The sequence below is a fragment of the Heterodontus francisci genome, chromosome 2 (assembly GCF_036365525.1).
Source record: "Heterodontus francisci isolate sHetFra1 chromosome 2, sHetFra1.hap1, whole genome shotgun sequence".
NCBI classification, from domain to species: Eukaryota; Metazoa; Chordata; class Chondrichthyes; order Heterodontiformes; family Heterodontidae; genus Heterodontus; species Heterodontus francisci.
This window is the reverse complement of record NC_090372.1, coordinates 159,901,753-159,917,770: the sequence shown is the minus strand read 5'-3', so window position 1 is coordinate 159,917,770 and position 16,018 is coordinate 159,901,753. Positions and strand designations below refer to the sequence as shown.

Here is a 16,018-nt window from a genome sequence, read left to right as displayed (position 1 = left end):
TGGATATACTTGCCAATTCAGCAAGTATTTAACTGTTTACGTGCCCTGATTATAAAAAGAAACAACTGAATAGGTTTTCTTGAGTTTAACAAAGAAAGAGGTTAGCTTCATTGTACCTAAACCGATCTAAGCAAAATAATAAAAAAATGCTCCAACTACACAAATAGGTTACAGGTTGGGGAAGAATAGATTGGTTGAATTAGAATCCAGAGAAATAAAAGGGGTGTGCAGTCTGTGGAGGTTGGTGACTTGGCTGGCTTCAGGCTGAATTCGGTGGTCGCGCAATTTTCCTTTCAAAGAGAGAGAGAGAAACCACTTGGATCCTCTCTCTGTCAGCATCTAGCTGCTTGTCTGGTTGCTGCAGAGAAAACACCAGCTTAAGCACACAGATGGTGGGCCTGTCACATGACAGTCACCCAGTGATTCAAGCATGGTGGTTACCAGTGTGTATGCCCTCTTGCAACTTAATCAGCCATGTCTAGGAATTCTATTCTCACAACCAGGGTTCCATTGTTCAAGTAATCAGGTTTGAATGGTTCGTCTCCACCAGTTTAATATTGAAGTGATGGTCTTGATGCCTTGCGAATGGGAACAGGATAGGTAGTTCACGCAGATTCCCCAGGTCATTGTTCTTGATGGGTCTGTGCAGACAATCCATCTCAACCTCAATGCATTGGAATATGAAGTACAGTGATGCAAACTGGGGTGGCAATCTTTAGCTGCTAGAATACAGTCATCTTTTATTTGTTTCTTTTTTTAAATTTAGTTCAGGTTTTCAGCTGATAGACTAAAAAAATCATCATTCGATATAGCACGTTTTCGTGACAGTATTGACAGTGAAATAAACTGCTAAATTTAACTTACAGATCTATCCTCTGTAGCATGGTTCCTGAAAGAAAGGAAAATAATACCATACAACCAAGAGAGAGAGAGATAACAGGTAAAATCTGAAGCAAATTTACCTGTGAATTCAATATCACAAATTGTGCAAATGCTGTGGTATCAAAAAATACCAAACTACAAAAATTTGAAAATGGTGCATTAATGGCTCAGACAGTGAACATACTGAAAACTGCATTTGCACAATTTAATGCATCTTATTTTAAACAGAGAGAAATAGGGCAACTTTTAATTCTCTATCATTAAGGATACATTAACAATGTAAGTATTCACATTTAAACGATAATCATCCACGTGGGCATGGCTGGGATCACAAGTTCCAGTTGGACAGCAGCCGAACCGGTAGCCCTTATTATTCTTCTAGATTGAACACTCTGAACATAAATAACTGAACAAGGTGCACACTTTACAAGATGTAGTGTCCTGGCCAGTAGTTAGCCCTCAACCAACATCACAAACAGATTATCTAGTCATTACCACATTGTTGCTTGTGGAACCTCACTGTGTGCAAATTAGCTGCCGTGTTTCCTTTATTACAACAATGACTATACTTCTAAAATGCTACTTTGGCTATAAAGCACTTTGGCACGCCCTGAGGTTGTGAAAGATATGATAGAAATGCAAGTTCTCTCTCCCACTATACAACTTCATGAATTACTACTGCTATAAGAAATTATGTTGCATGACAATACAAACCATATGGAGGAGACAAAACAATGTTGATTTCATTTTGTCTTAAGAAAAGTCCCAATATCATCTGCAGCAATTTCTTGTGCATAGTTTTTGCTTAATGCTAGCAGGTAAACAATGTTCATCCAAGATGCTAAAATTTGTTATAAAGATGAAAAATAAATTGGGGCAAACAGGCAATGTTAACAAGGACATGCCAATGTTCTACTGACACACAGTGCACCTCTTCAAACTTGAAGTATAAGGATGCAGGAAGAAAGTGGTGCTCAACAACAGTGGACATCAGCTTAAAAACTTCTATTGAAAGGCTGATTTATAAATTTAATTCAAATTACTTGTTTTAATAAAGGATTATTTTTGGAAAAATTGGCATGTAGCTTCAGTTTCCTTGTTATAAATCATGCTGGAATGTGATAGGTTGAGTATGAAGGCTGTTATGAAAGTGCTTCCAGTTTTAAATATTTTTTGAGGACTCGTGTTTAAAAATTACAGAAATGGATTCATTTGAAAGACGTGAGATTTGGTTTAAAAACAAACCCTTACTGGAAATCACATGTCTTAAGCTACGGAAACAGCAGGAGATTAGGGGAGTTGTTTACAGAGAAGTTACATGTCAAGATTTAAGGTGGTCAAGAGTTGCTTTCATTTTGGATATTGTTTTAAGTCAGTTGGGGGTAAGGCTGCTAAGTGAGAGGCTACCAGCTCATCCTTTCTCCACCTTTTTGAGAAACGCTGAGAATCCAGTGTGTGGAATGGAGAAACAATGTCGCATTTCTCCTGAAAAGCCTGCACAGCTAATTCCCAACGTCACCTGAAGAGAACTGCTCCAAAAAAGATCCCAATGATAGCCGTCTAAGAGTTTCCAGATGCCAGACTAAAAGGGCCAGCAGAGAACATCGCATATCTTGCTAATTCTTGAAGGAAAAAGGACAAGTATTTGGCCAAAGTATTTTTTTTTGAGTTTTTGTACAGAGATATCGATAGAGAAAACATTTTTTTCTATAACCTGTGTGAGTGTGTGAGTGAGAGAGAGAGAGAGAGAGAGAGAGAGAGAGAGAGAGAGAGAGAGAGAGAGAGAGAGAGAGAGAGAGAGAGAGAGAGAGAGAGAGAGAGAGAGAGTGTGTGTGTGTGTGTGTGTGTGTACGTACGCGCGCTGGGCTAATTTAGAAGGGAACTTTCATATTTCAACCCGCGTGTTAAGCTTTGCCTCCTTATTGAATAAGTTTTATTTTATAATAAATCAATAGTTTTGTTCTTTAAGAAACATGGTCGGTGGATTTTATTCTGAAACATAAATACAATATATAATGGACCGTTTTGGTAACTGGGTAAAACATTTAAATATATGTTGTGACCTGTGGAGAAGTGGAACTAGCGAAAGACAGTGCACTCCCCCAGCCTTGGTCGTAACAAGAAAGAACAGAGACCTTAAGAGGAGAGTGAGACTTCATTGTAGAATGCTAGCTCAAAACATAGCACTTACAATCTCAGATTCCCAACTACTCTCATCCACACAGTGAGGTTAACTACAATTCTTCTTTTTCTTTTGGGCCTCCTTATCTCGAGAGACAATGGATACGCGCCTGGAGGTGGTCAGTGGTTTGTGAAGCAGTGCCTGGAGTGGCTATAAAGGCCAATTCTAGAGAGACAGGCTCTTCCACAGGTGCTGCAGAGAAATTTGTTTGTCGGGGCTGTTGCACAGTTGGCTCTCCCCTTGCGCCTCAGTCTTTTTTCCTGCCAACTACTAAGTCTCTTCGACTCGCCACATTTTAGCCCTGTCTTGATGGCTGCCCGCCAGCTCTGGCGAACGCTGGCAACTGACTCCCACGACTTGTGATCAATGTCACAGGATTTCATGTCGCGTTTGCAGACGTCTTTAAAGCGGAGACATGGACGGCCGGTGGGTCTGATGCCAGTGGCGGGCTCGCTGTACAATGTGTCTTTGGGGATCCTGCCATCTTCCATGTGGCTCACATGGCCAAGCCATCTCAAGCGCCGCTGACTCAGTAGTGTGTATAAGCTGGGGATGTTGGCCGCCTCGAGGACTTCTGTGTTGGAGATACGGTCCTGCAACCTGATGCCAAGTATTCTCCGGAGGCAGCGAAGATAGGTTTTGGGGATCATCGTAAAGGAGGGTTGAGAGGCGGAGAGGTTTAGGGAGAGTTTTCCAGAGCTTAAGACCTGGACAGTTGAAGGCACGGCCACCAGTGGTGGGAATGATTAAAATTGGGGATGTTTGAGAGACCAGAATTAGATGAGTGCCAGTATCTCAGAGGGTTGTAGGGCATACACTAGATTGTATACAATCAGCATAGATACGTGTAAAACATTGAGTATGGGAACAAAGAACAAAAAGAAGGAAGTCTGTGCTAAACAGAGCAGCATGCTAATTGGGAAAAAGAGTTCTGAGGGTTGCTATACCCAGCTGCAATATAAAAGAAAATAAGATACTGGATTGCATTAGCAGAGGGACAGAATGTAAATTTTAACAAAACTTGTACTGTTTCTGTGAAAGCCCCTTTCACCCATCACCCCCGTGCTCGCTCACCTACATTGCTTCCTATTGTAGTAACGCCTCGATTTTAAAATGATCATCCTTGGTTTTAAATAGCTCCATGACCTCATCCCTGCCTATCTCTGTAACCTCCTCCAGCCCTACAACCCTCTGAGATACTAGCACTCATCTAATTCTGGTCTCTCAAACATCCCCAATTTTAATCATTCCCACCACTGGTGGCCGTGCCTTCAACTGTCCAGGTCTTAACCTCTGGAAAACTCTCCCTAAACCTCTCCGCCTCTCAACCCTCCTTTACGATGATCCCCAAAACCTACCTCTTTGACCAAACTTTGGTCATCTATCCTAATATTGCCTTATGTGGCTTGGTGTCGAATTTTGATTTGTAACACTCCTGTGAAGCACCTTGAGAAGCTTAATTATGTTAAAGGTGCTACATAAATACGTTATTGTTGCTGTTGTTGAAGATGTTGCTCCTACCTCATCAAGAGTATTATAGGAACATAGGACCAGGAGTAGGCCGTTCAGCCCATCAAGCCTGCTCCACCATTCAATTAGATCATGGCTGATCATCTACCAGCCTTCTGATGAAAGGTCATGGACCCAAAACCGTAACACTGTTTCTCTCTCCGCAGATGCTGCCTGACCTGCTGAGTGTTTCCAGCATCCACAGCATTTATCTTTTGCAGTAGTTCTCTATAGGTTTATTTCCCAAAACATACAGTGAAACCAGGAACAGGTAAACAAGACTCTTCCAGATTCTCATGTAGAAGTTCCAGTAGTTTACAGTTTGAGAACAACTCTAATGTTTTCCAGAGTGCCCCTGCAGTGCAAAAAAAGGAAATGTCGCTTTTCAAATTGAAATGACCTGGAACACTTACTCATTCACTGTTGCTTGCAGGCAGGTATAGGTAGCCTCTGCTCAATAGTATTAGTGACTCAAATGGTCACAAGACTGAGTTGCAGCCAAAAGAATGCCACAGCAACCAGACAAGAATGTGCTCTCATAAAATGCTTGAATGTAGACCTTAACTCCTCCATAAATGACAAATTCAGTGTAACCATGCTAACTAGCTTTGTACCCCAATTTATTTATTTATTTAGAGATACAGCACTGAAACAGGCCCTTTGGCCCACCGAGTCTGTGCCGACCATCAACCACCCATTTATACTAATTCTACATTAATCCCATATTCCTACCACATCCCCACCATTCCCCTACCACCGACCTACACTAGGGGCAATTTACAATGGCCAATTTACCCATCAACCTGCAAGTCTTTGGCTGTGGGAGGAAACCAGAGCACCCGGCCGAAACCCACGCGGTCACAGGGAGAACTTGCAAACTCCACACAGGCAGTACCCAAAACTGAACCCGGGTCGCTGGAGCTGTGAGACTACGGTGCTAACCACTGCGCCACCCATGATTGCATTCTGATGGTCTTACATGTGAGGAATAAAATGTTCCCATTGAGTATAAGGATATTACCTGCTTACTGTGCTCATCTTAATTACTTCCATCTTATTTTAGTTTGTATGACAATAAAAATGATAGTAAAGATTCTAAAGCTAAAGAGGAAGATTACAAATATATTATGGTCATCCTAACAAAAGGCAGAAGATCAGTATGGAGTAATAAAATATTTGGCAGTTGTTGCTGTACTATTCCTGAAGTGGGAGAGATACATTTAAAGAGAGCCATATTAAGAGGACTCACTCTATTTTAACTGTGCTTACAAGTTTGCATTGCCTAATATCTGTGCCTTACCTGTTCGATTGACATCAATTCCTTGTAAATATGGGAAATTGCCTACTTCCCAAGGGGTGAGTGCTACTGTAAGAAAAGCTAATAGGTTTCTATAGGTTGAGTTCTTTGGCAAGTTGAGAGATCTTCGTTGGAACTGGATTCTAGGCTGAATTAGTGCACCTATGGATTGAAACAAATTAGGATTTATCAATCATTTATCATAAGAGATCACCATGTAAGCATTAAACTTCAAATAAAGAAAATGAAATGTAAAACAATTTATAATTTATTCCTCTTCAGCAAACCAATGAATCCTAGAAGCAAATAAGGTTAGCAGTGGCAAGTTAGATCAATTATTCTGTCTAAAAAGTAAGTGTAATCTATTGGAGAAAAACAAATCAGCACAGATGGAGTTCTTCCCATTTGCTGTCCCATCTAATTTTGTGCTCGAGTTTTGCAGTAGGCATAGCCAGCAGTTTGCAATATTCAAATTAGGCCCCGATGACTTAATTGTAGTGTCCATGCAATTTATAGTCTCATGTCATACACCTCCCCATATAAAACGGGCATTTAGGTTGCTTTAGGGAAATTAATTTGGAGAACGCGACCACCAGATTTGCAGAAGCACTTTAAGGCTTTCTCTTTGCTTTTTTCTTTTCCTGCAGTCACTTAAATCGGCCAGGCATCTTGGGACAAGTCTCGTTGCACTGTCATTTTATTGCTAGATCATGATAGGGAATGTCTCTATTGGTATAATCTTTTACTTATGTATTTTAAAAGGAGGAAGGACAGAGAGCAATCCAAGATGCAAGGAAAATCAGGCTGCATCAAAGATGGACTGAATCCATACACTGGTACCCTTCAATCTGCAATGACAAGCAGACCAACACCTACCTGGCAATAACCATATGGAACTGGATCCACAGGCACTGGGACAGCAGAGAACCAGATGTCAGCTATTGCAAGAACACCCACAGTTAACATGCGCCATAGAGGTAGCAATGTCAGTAGGAATAAATGTTAGATGCATTTTCTCATCAGGTTCCAGACAGATTATGCTATGGGAAAGCTAACCCTATGCCCCAGCACCCCCTCCCTCACTTGCACCTTATTCTGCACCATTTGTTAACTAGCGCACAGGGGTTTCAATGTTTTACCACTCAGTTATTGGGTTCAGATGTTTAAAGAGACATCCATTGTGACCTGCCTGATGGCGTGATGAGCTGCCGACTGCAAGATGCTACCCAGGTCCGCAGCTGATCCTTGGAATAACACAGAAGTATAAAATTTAAAGGCCATGATGACCTTGACGGCTGCAGGCAAGGGACTGCCATGGGATCCATGAGTCCTCAGGTCATTGTGCACAGGTGCAGTCTCTTAAGGCATTGGCGCTCTGTCATTTTCAGGTAGCTGACTCCTGGGCAGTACAACTCAAATCTTAGGTTGTCTTGGGCAGCGCCTTCTTTCCCCTGCAGCCCCTCGTTTGCTCCTCTGATCTCCTTCTATCCAGGAGGATGCATCTGCTGAAGCTCCTCCTTCAATGTCAAAGTAGTCTGCTCCCATGCCAACTTCCTCAGCTGGCACTCGTTCATTCACCAGGGTTTCCTTTGCCACCCTCTGCTGCCAAAGTGATACCAGCAGCCTCACATCCCTCTCAGGAGTCGTACCACTCATTGCTCAAAAATCCAAGCCTTTCAGTACCAGTGACGGCAACTGTGTGCTACTGTTTGACCAGTTGAGCATTTTTCTCCTGTTATTAACTTTGTTGACCAATGCATTCATTACCTTTCATGGATCCCTACTTTGTTCACAAAAGCTGGACCCCCGAGGTGTCCCAGACACTGCATGTTCCCCATGAAAATTTGAAACTGCTCCTCTCAGGTCTCTTAATGAACTCATAAAAGAGTTCAACGACCAGATAATTGAAGACAAGCGGATTTCCCATTCCCCCCGCCCTTTGAAACTTGCGTCGCGTTCTGGAGGCGCAGGACTCAGCGCCACCCTCCAGGAACATGATGTCCAAATCATGCCTGCACCTGCTCCCCATCCCACCATCATTTGAAAATCCAGCCCCAAGACTCTACCCTCTCTATTTATTCCAAAAAGCTAATGCAGATTATTTTCTTTCCCAGAGACAGAAGAAGCCAAAAGCTTGAGCGAGAACCAACATTCCCGCTAAGCTCTGCACATGCAAGGCCAAGCAGCAGTCTGGAAGGTACCACGCAGGCCTTGTTCTGTGTTAAATACCACGTGCAAAGCTGTGCAAAAAAAAGTCAACAGAGGTTTAAAAAAAAACTGGCTACGCACTACAAAATATTACAGAGAACATTACCTAGAACACATCCCTCAGTGACTTATTAAAGCCACATACATTCTTCATCAGGTTTTTTTAAACCTCCTGGGCCCAAGGCTGCTTCCTGATTAGCTCATTTAGAATTAAATGAAAAGGCAGTATTTTTCAACCAATCAGGAAGCAGTTTATTCTAAAACTCTAGGCCCGCATAGGTTTCAACTGTTCAGTAAATCTTCCTCGTGCACAAGCTTTCAATGTTATTATTAAATGTGCAAAGCAATTAAGGAATCCATGGGCTGGGTGAAAGCAGCTTGCAGATTAAATCTGCAACCACTGCCGGCACAGGTGACAATGTAGTATTTGAGCCATATTCTAGGCCATTGCCTATAGTTAGTAAAGTAAAATAAATAACCTAACTGCCTCAAATACTCTTCATTTAATGTTTCCATTTTTCTTCTTTTGAAGTATTTTACTATAGCTGCAGGCAGGTCCCGCCTTCAAAACATAACAGTGGACTATGCTCATGGAAAATTTGCTCAAATAGATTTTTTTCCAAATCACTGCATGTAATGTTGTGCAAAGGCAGGAAATAAGGCATCCCTGCTAAATTTCACACCATTTGCGTCATCTTCCAGTTATTCCTGCCAGACCAGAACTAATTCAATAGCACGGATATGGTTTTAATGCATCCAGCTATCATCAAACTGCACCCTTAAAACCAGATTATAGGCTGTTGCCTTTACCGAATCCAATTAGTTTAACTTTGGTGTGTCACCAGCATGATATCAAGTCTGAAGACAAAGCAAAAATTCTTCTGCCTCCACACCCATACATTTTCAGTAAGCAGAGTATATTTGTAATGTGTACTTGTTAACCTTGCTGATGGTTCAATAATGCCTAAAATTCAATAATGCTCAAGAATATAATGAGAATTGTTAATTTGACTGCTTGAACAGCCAACGGTTTGGTGTACTTAAAATATAGTGGGACGATGTTCCCCAGATAATTTAGGCACTAAAGAGCCTGTGAGGTGGCCGACATGGGGGTCGTGAGCTTCAATGCCAGTTTAGCCAGTGTTTAGTATAAGATGGCATCTTGGCAAAGCAGTTGAAGCATGTGCTTGGAACAGCCACTCAGAGGAGCATTAACGATCTGTCAATTAAATTACCAGCTAGCACTCATTAAAGAGGCAGTGTGGCATTTTGGTGGCTAGTGTTTCAGTAGCTAGCTGAACAAGAATAAACAAATAAATAGGTATTGAAGATCTCCACCACTACGTAAAGGCATGCTCAGCTTTCACTGTTCACATGTTGCTGGAGGTTTGAAGACGACGTTTGACATACATACCTTCTGGGATAACAAAAAAGCTCAACACTTATTCCGGAAATTCTCGAGAACTTCACTGAAAGAGAGTGAGTATGGTGCTACCCTACCTTATAGGAGTCACCAGGAGAGGAGTGCTTGGTCATGAGCATCTTGCGAAGTGTCCCCTTGGTCTGGAGGAGGAATGAGAGGTGGACATGAGGCCAGGCAGAGCAGAACTAGCTGCTGTAGGAGCAAGGGACAGAAGGGTGAGGTAGGCACCTCCCTTTTGTGGGTACAGGACATCCCTCCTCCTCTGAATCTCCACCACTAGGACTTTCAGTGCTGCATCTCAGAAGATGTGCGCCTTTGCCCTTGATCCCCGAGCATCCTGAAACATGCTGTTTTTATCAGCCAGTGCATTCCACATCTTCAGTGGAAGTGGGTGCATGGAGGCTACATATATGGTTTCATGAAAGTTGCTTCTAATCAGCACTTCAGTGCTAAACCTGCAGGTGTATGTTTTAGCACCTCCAGACAAGTTCATATCATGGTAATCAGCAATTAGCCCTCAAATTGTATGCTAAAACCAGACTTTCAAACAGCAGCGTCTTATCAGCACAGCATCAATGCACCTGTTTGCACCCTTTTTACCAAAATAACCCCCATAATTTGGTAAAATAGTTTTTGTTAAAAGATGTCCAATTTTCTTGGTGGTGTTCACTGTTCAATATTCTTCCTATGCAGAGTACATATGCAAATACTGGAGTATGGTTCACCAGGTGCCAGTAGTCATAGAATCATCAAAAGTTTAAGGCACAGAAAGAGGCCACTTGGCCCATCGTGCTTGTGCCGGCCGAAAAACAATCCACCCATTCTAATCCCACCTTCCAGCATTTTGTCTGTAGCCCTGCAGCTTATGGCACATGATTATCCAGTCTCCTTTTGAATGAGTTGAGGATCTCTGCCTCAACTACCCTTTCAGGCAGTAAGTTCCAGACCATCACCACCCATTGGGTGAAAACGTTTTTCTTCATCTCCCCTCCAATCTTTCTACCAATGACTTTAAATCTATGCCCCCTCGTCACTGACTTCTCTGCTAAGGTGAACAGACCCTTCACCTCCACTCTATCCAGGCGCCTCACAATTTTGTACATTTCAATCAGATCTCCCCTCAGCCTTCTCTGTTCCAAAGAGAACAACCCCAGCCCATCCAATCTTTCCTCATAGCTGCGTTTTTCCAGTCCTGGCAACATCCTTGTAAATCTCCTCTATACCCTCTCTAGTGCAATTACATCCTTTCTGTAATGAGGTGACCAGAACTGCACGCAGTACTCAAGTTGTTGCCTAACCAATGAGTTACACAGTTCCAGAATAACTCTTGTATTCTATACCTCGGCTAATAAAGGAAAGGATTCCATATGCCTTCTTAACCATCTTATCAACCTGTCCTGCTACCTTCAGGGATCTATGGACATTCACTTCAAGGTCCCTTACTTCCTCTACACTTCTCAGTATTTTCCCATTAATCATGTATTCCTTTGCCTTGTTGACATCCCCAAATGCATCACCTCACACTTCTCCAATTTGAATTTGTAAACCGTGGCGCAGAGTCAACTCCCCCTTGGCCCCTTTATTTCCTTCACCCACTTGATCCTGGCCGTCACGTGGGACTAAGTCCTCTTAATTCAGGCTCAGGCTGGGTGTTTGGGATATCGGGGTTACAGTAGAGCCACCCTCCACCTAATCCACCGGCTATGGTTAATGGCTTAGTACAAAGAGGAGGAAACTCAGTCCTTTCTTTAACTATCAATTTACTTTATTCACTTTGTTGTACAATGTAAGAATAAGGCTTATACACTTGGTTAGACAAAAGCATGCAAATCAAACTGGGTTATACAGTTAATAACAAAGCTAACTAGAATTGATAAGCGCACCCACTAGGTTACTCTGACCTTTCCCTGACCTAGTCACAAAAAACAAAGGAGAATACCCGAAAAAGGGGAGAGCTGACGCTGGCCAGGCGTTCCGTTCTCTCTCTCTTTTACGTCGTCGCCGCGTTGCTCATGCAGGGTCTTCCACTTCTGTGATGGTTGGTCTCCAGAGTTTCTCGCTGGCCCTATGCCTGAGATTCTCCATACTTATTCTCTTTCTTATCTCTTCAAAACTGTGCTGTCTCTTTCCTGTTGGGTTAGGCATGCTCACCTCGTTCGTATCTTCTCCTGATTGGCCCAGGCCCAAAGACCCCGGTATCACACCGCGTCCAAATAAGGCTCTATTCCTGTGATCTCGCCCTTGTCTTTTACATAAATTAATTAGTTCAAACTGGTTTTTACCAGCACAGGCCAGTGTCTGAGCTCAGGTTACTTTAGTTCACAAGCAATCCAACAGTGTCTGAGCTCAGGTTACTTTAGTTCATGAGCTATGCAACAGTTTGTAACAGACTCTGTACTTCTTGCAGCCCCGGCCAACAAATTCTATTTGCCACTTTTCTGCCCATCTGACCAGCCTACAGCTATTAAAAATTTTTTTAAATTAGAGATACAGCACTGAAACAGGCCCTTCGGCCCACTGAGTCTGTGCCGACCATCAACCACCCATTTATACTAATCCTACACTAATCCCATATTCCCAACAAACATCCCCACCTGTCCCTATATTTCCCTACCACCTACCTATACTAGTGACAATTTATAATGGCCAATTTACCTACCAACCTGCAAGTCTTTTGGCTTGTGGGAGGAAACCGGAGCACCCGGAGAAAACCCACGCAGACACAGGGAGAACTTGCAAACTCCACACAGGCAGTACCCAGAATCGAACCTGGGTCCCTGGAGCTGTGAGGCTGCAGTGCTAACCACTGCGCCGCCCCTATCCTCCTCGCTATCGACCACACGGCCAATCTTTGTGTCGTTCACAAACCTCTTGATCATGTCCCCTACATTTACGTCCAAATCGTTAATATGCACCACAAAAAGCAGGGGACCAGTGCTGAGCCCTGTGGAACACCACTGGAAACAGCTCTCCAGTCGCTAAAACAGCTGTCACCCATTACCCTTTGTTTCCTGCCAGTGAGCCAATTTTGTATCCACCTTGCTGCATTTCCCTGGATCCCATGGGATTTTATTTTTTTAACCAGTCTGCCATGTGGGACCTTGTCAAAAGCCTTACTAAAATCCATGTAGACCACATCAACTGCACTACCTTCATCTATCTTCCTTGTAACCTCTTCAAAAGATTTGATCAATTTGGTTAAACAAGATCTTCCCTTAACAAATCCATGCTGACTATCCTTGATTTATCTGTGCTTTTCTAAGTGACAGTTTCTCCTGTCTCTCAGAATAGATTCCAATAATTTGCCCACCACTGAGGTTACACTGACTGGCCTGTAATTATTCGGTCTGTCCCTCGCTCCCTTTTCAAACAGAGGTACGACGTTAGCAATTCCCCAATCCTCCGGCACCACACCTGTATCTAGTGAGGACTGTGAAATGATGGTCAGACCCTCTGCTATTTGCTCTCTTGCTTCTTTTAACAGCCTAGGATATATTTCATTTGGCCCTGGTGATTTATCAACTTTCAAGGACGCTAATCCCATTAATAGTTCCTCTCTCCCTATGCTTATCACATCCAATACTTGACACTCTTCCTTCTTAACTACAATATCTGCATTGTCCCCCTCTTTTGTGAAGACTGATGCAAAGTCTTCATTAAGAACCACACCAATATCTTCCGCTCCGATACATAGTTACCTTTTTGGTCTTTTATGGGCCCTACTGTCTCATTAATCTTAGCGTATTGATAAAACATCTTTGGGTTCACCTTGATTTTGCTTGCCAATATTCTTTCATGCCCTCTCTTTGCTTTCCTAATTTCCTTTTTGATTTCACCCCTCCACTTTCTATACTTCTCTCGGCTTTCTGTAGTATTGAGTTCTCAGTGTCGGACATAAGCTTTCCTTTTCTGCCTTAGCCTGTAGGCTCCTTGACATCCAGGGGGCTCTAGATTTGGCCGTCTCACCCTTTTTCTTTGTGGGAACATGTTTACCCCGAACCCCTTGAATCTCCCCTTTGAATGCCTCCCACTGTTCTGACACTGCTTTACCTTCAAGCAGCTGTTTCCAGTCCACTTTTGCTAACTCACTCCTCAGTTTAGTAAAATTGGCCTTGCCTCAATTGAGAACTCGAACTCCTGCTCTACCTCGGTCCTTTTCCATAATTATGTTGAAATTGATTGAATTATGATCACTACCACCAAAATGCTCTCCCACTGCCATTCCTTCCACCTGTCCATCTTCATTTCCTAAAAACTAAGTCTAAAACTGTGCCCTCTCTTCTTGGACTTGCTACATACTGGGCAAAAAGGTTCTCCTGAACGCACCTCAAGAATTCTGCTCCCTCAACTCCTTTCAAACTAAAACTATCCCAGTTAATATTGGGATAATTAAAATCCCCTACTATTACTGCCCTATTGTTCTTGCACTTCTCAGAGATTTGCCTACATATCTGCTCTTCTATCTCCCTCTGACTGTTTGGGGGTCTATAGTACACTCCCAGCAGTGATTTCCCCTTTTTTGTTCCTTAGCTCATATGGCCTCATTTGATGAACCTTCCAACATATCATCCCTCCTCACAGCTGTAATAGTTTCCTTGACAAAAATTGCCACTCCCCCTCCTTTCTTATCCCCCTCCCTAACATGTCTGAAAACCCTGTAACCAGGAACATTGAGCTACCATTCCTGTCCCTCTTTAAGCCTGCAATAGCTATGATATCAGACTGCCACGTGTCTATCTGTGCCCTCTGTTCATCTGCTTTATTTGCTATACTCCTTGCATTGAAATAGATACCTTTGAGCACTGCCAAACTCTCTTTTTTTTATTTTCTAACCCTCATTTCCTCTGTCTTCCAGACTCATCCATTAATTTTCCACCTTTCATTTTAATTTCTGATTTTGTCCCAGCTGAGTCTATTCTCAGGTCCCTATCCCCCTGCCTAACTAGTTTAAAGTCCCCTGGTACCTCACCGAAGTGGAGTTTAGACAGTGTGTTGCAGGTTTTTTTGACAAATGGGGATACCACAACTGAGCCCAATCCCATCCTCACCTGATAATCTATGCATATAATTTCTAACAGAGGTCACTGAATAGCAATTAAGAGCAGAACTTTCCTTAATATTCCTCTCCCCAGTTTCAAGGTGCTGAGACCAATTACAGCACTCCCAACTTCTGCCTTGGCTGTGATCAGCTAACTAAGCATAGACCAAAAATTTAACTTGGAACCTTTAGTCTCTATTCTAAATTTGATAATGGCTTTATCCTGTAACCACTGGGGAAGGGTGGCGCGGTGGGGGAGGGGGTGGGGGGGGGAACCTTGCTTGGAATTTCTCCTTGTATTTTAAAATTAATTTATTTTCACTCACAAGGATAAGGTAATTTGATTTTCGACAGCTCAATTCTGAAATAGCTTCTGGTATAGTGGCTGCATCTCATTAATACAATCCACTAACTGGCCACCATTTTGGTTTCAGATTCATTTGGCCTATGATGTGCACTATCCCATGGCTAAAATATGAAGGCATTAATGCAGTAGGCTTCAACATTTCTACAACCTAGAGATAGAGTGTAGCAATAGAATAATGATGAGTTTTTTAAAAATCTTATTGCAATATCTATGCAGAGTTTCATTCAGGGAAGTAACTTTGATCCCACATTTTCTTTTCAACAGCGAGCTAACAAGCAATGGTTAGCATCGGCCCTTTCTTTTTTAGGACTGGATTCAAATCTAGTCCTGACTGATAGATGGCAGTCTCCATCAACAACTAAAGTTCTATGTCGAGTCCACTTAGTCAGGTCGAACCAACTCCTTAGTAAGCACAATTGTAGAACACAAAACCACAAATTGGAACAAGTTGGCAATTTCACACTTAGAAGCCACAGGATGGCGTGCAACACCTGATCTGAAAGTGGAGAGAAAGTATTCTACTTCTCAGTCCAACTTCCAAATATGTACACATTTTTAAAAAGGTATTGGTCTGTTGTTTAATTCATAATCTTGTACAAAAAAGCCAATACAGTTTCTATTCTGTCCGAATGTCAGTTTGTAAATGTAAGAACTATATAGTACTTCAGGAAGTATCAAAATTATTCTTTTTAAAAAAAAAAGTTTTTCCTTCTTCCTAAAGCATAATTCCTTGACAGTATGGACAGATGACCTGCTCCTGAAAGGAGTGGTCGGGGGGTTGTGGGAGGAAAAAAGAGATGTCTCACTTGCCAGTTTTCCATCTCACCTTGGCTGTAGTGAAAGTCCTTAGTGAATTTTGTGTATGGAGACAAGCATCAGAGCAAATTAGGTGAACATTACTTTAAAATCAACTTAAGAATTTACTAAGACTAGCTATAACATCTAATTCATCCCCCAAAAAATCCAAAAGCTGCTCAGTGTACTAAAATATACAACATAGGCATCTTTATAACCAAATAATATGCAGTATGTATAACGTACTATGGAGATGAAAAGGACACTCGCTCAGGTTAGTATTAATCTATAAAGAAAATCCATATTGAGAAAAGATT

The 16,018-nt window shown here is 42.3% G+C and overlaps 1 protein-coding gene across 2 annotated transcripts in view; it reads right to left on the bottom strand.

The window, feature by feature from the left end:
• fam171a1 (family with sequence similarity 171 member A1) overlaps positions 1-16,018 on the bottom strand; it is a 263,890-nt gene that overhangs the window by 58,609 nt on the left and 189,263 nt on the right. For both annotated transcript variants that reach the window (XM_068012841.1, XM_068012851.1), the window contains exon 4: positions 5,874-6,032. In XM_068012841.1, the coding sequence (XP_067868942.1) occupies positions 5,874-6,032 (159 nt within the window). The remainder of the gene's footprint in view (positions 1-5,873; positions 6,033-16,018) is intronic.